At 36.8% G+C, this 768-nt stretch overlaps 1 protein-coding gene across 1 annotated transcript in view; it reads right to left on the reverse strand.

Moving 5' to 3' along the window:
* Smp_146700 (putative zinc finger protein) overlaps positions 1–768 on the reverse strand; it is a gene marked incomplete at both ends in the record, with an annotated part of 22,252 nt that overhangs the window by 21,203 nt on the left and 281 nt on the right. The window contains 2 exons of the mRNA XM_018796589.1: positions 488–660; positions 696–768. The exon at positions 696–768 is cut by the window's right edge and continues 223 nt beyond it. Coding sequence (XP_018651716.1) covers positions 488–660; positions 696–768 — 246 coding nt within the window. The remainder of the gene's footprint in view (positions 1–487; positions 661–695) is intronic.

The following is a 768-nucleotide window of genomic DNA, read 5'->3' on the forward strand; positions in this document are numbered from 1 at the left end:
GGTGGCAATGATGATAGAAAAAATCATTAAACGTAAAGAGGTCAGTTTTGATAAACACAGGTCAGAACAGCCAACACCCGAGTTGAACACCCGGTATTTTGCGGTTAGACTAACGTTGTGGTGTCAAAGTGACTTGGGTAGGAGTTTCTAAGGGCATGGATATTTACTCTTATTAAAATTATTTAGGCGGCAGCTACAAACAGATTTAATTTCTCCAGACCTTTGAAATAATTACACCTAAGTTGCCTCATAGCCAAATAAGTAGAGAAACAAGATGATCTGAATTGCTATTAGTCCACTTCTTTAACATTAGTTGATGCGATAAATAATTAAAACGACAAATACCCAAAGATTTAATGTCAAAGAATTTATCGATGCTAAATGACAACCATGTATTTTTGGTATTCCTATGAAAGCAAAAACAAAGACGCACAAAACTACGGACGGAAAGTATGAAGAAAACACACTCATGTGACACAAAGGATACCGTATAATATTTGTATAGAAGACGATTGGCTGATCGTTAAGTAATAATGATGCGAGGGTTATACTAAACACAGCAATCATATGAAGTGTAAGCGAGATTAAGAACATGAAGAAGTAACGCGCGTTTCTTTTCCCAATACAGTTATTGACCCAAGGACAATGGTGATCAAAAGTCTACCAAGGAGTAATATAATTAAGTTGATGCTTACATCCACACACCGGTTACAAATAGAGCAATGTGAACACCTTGGGGGACGGTAGAACAAACATGTACTGCACCAC

Source organism: Schistosoma mansoni, chromosome 4 (genome assembly GCF_000237925.1).
Source record: "Schistosoma mansoni strain Puerto Rico chromosome 4, complete genome".
NCBI classification, from domain to species: Eukaryota; Metazoa; Platyhelminthes; class Trematoda; order Strigeidida; family Schistosomatidae; genus Schistosoma; species Schistosoma mansoni.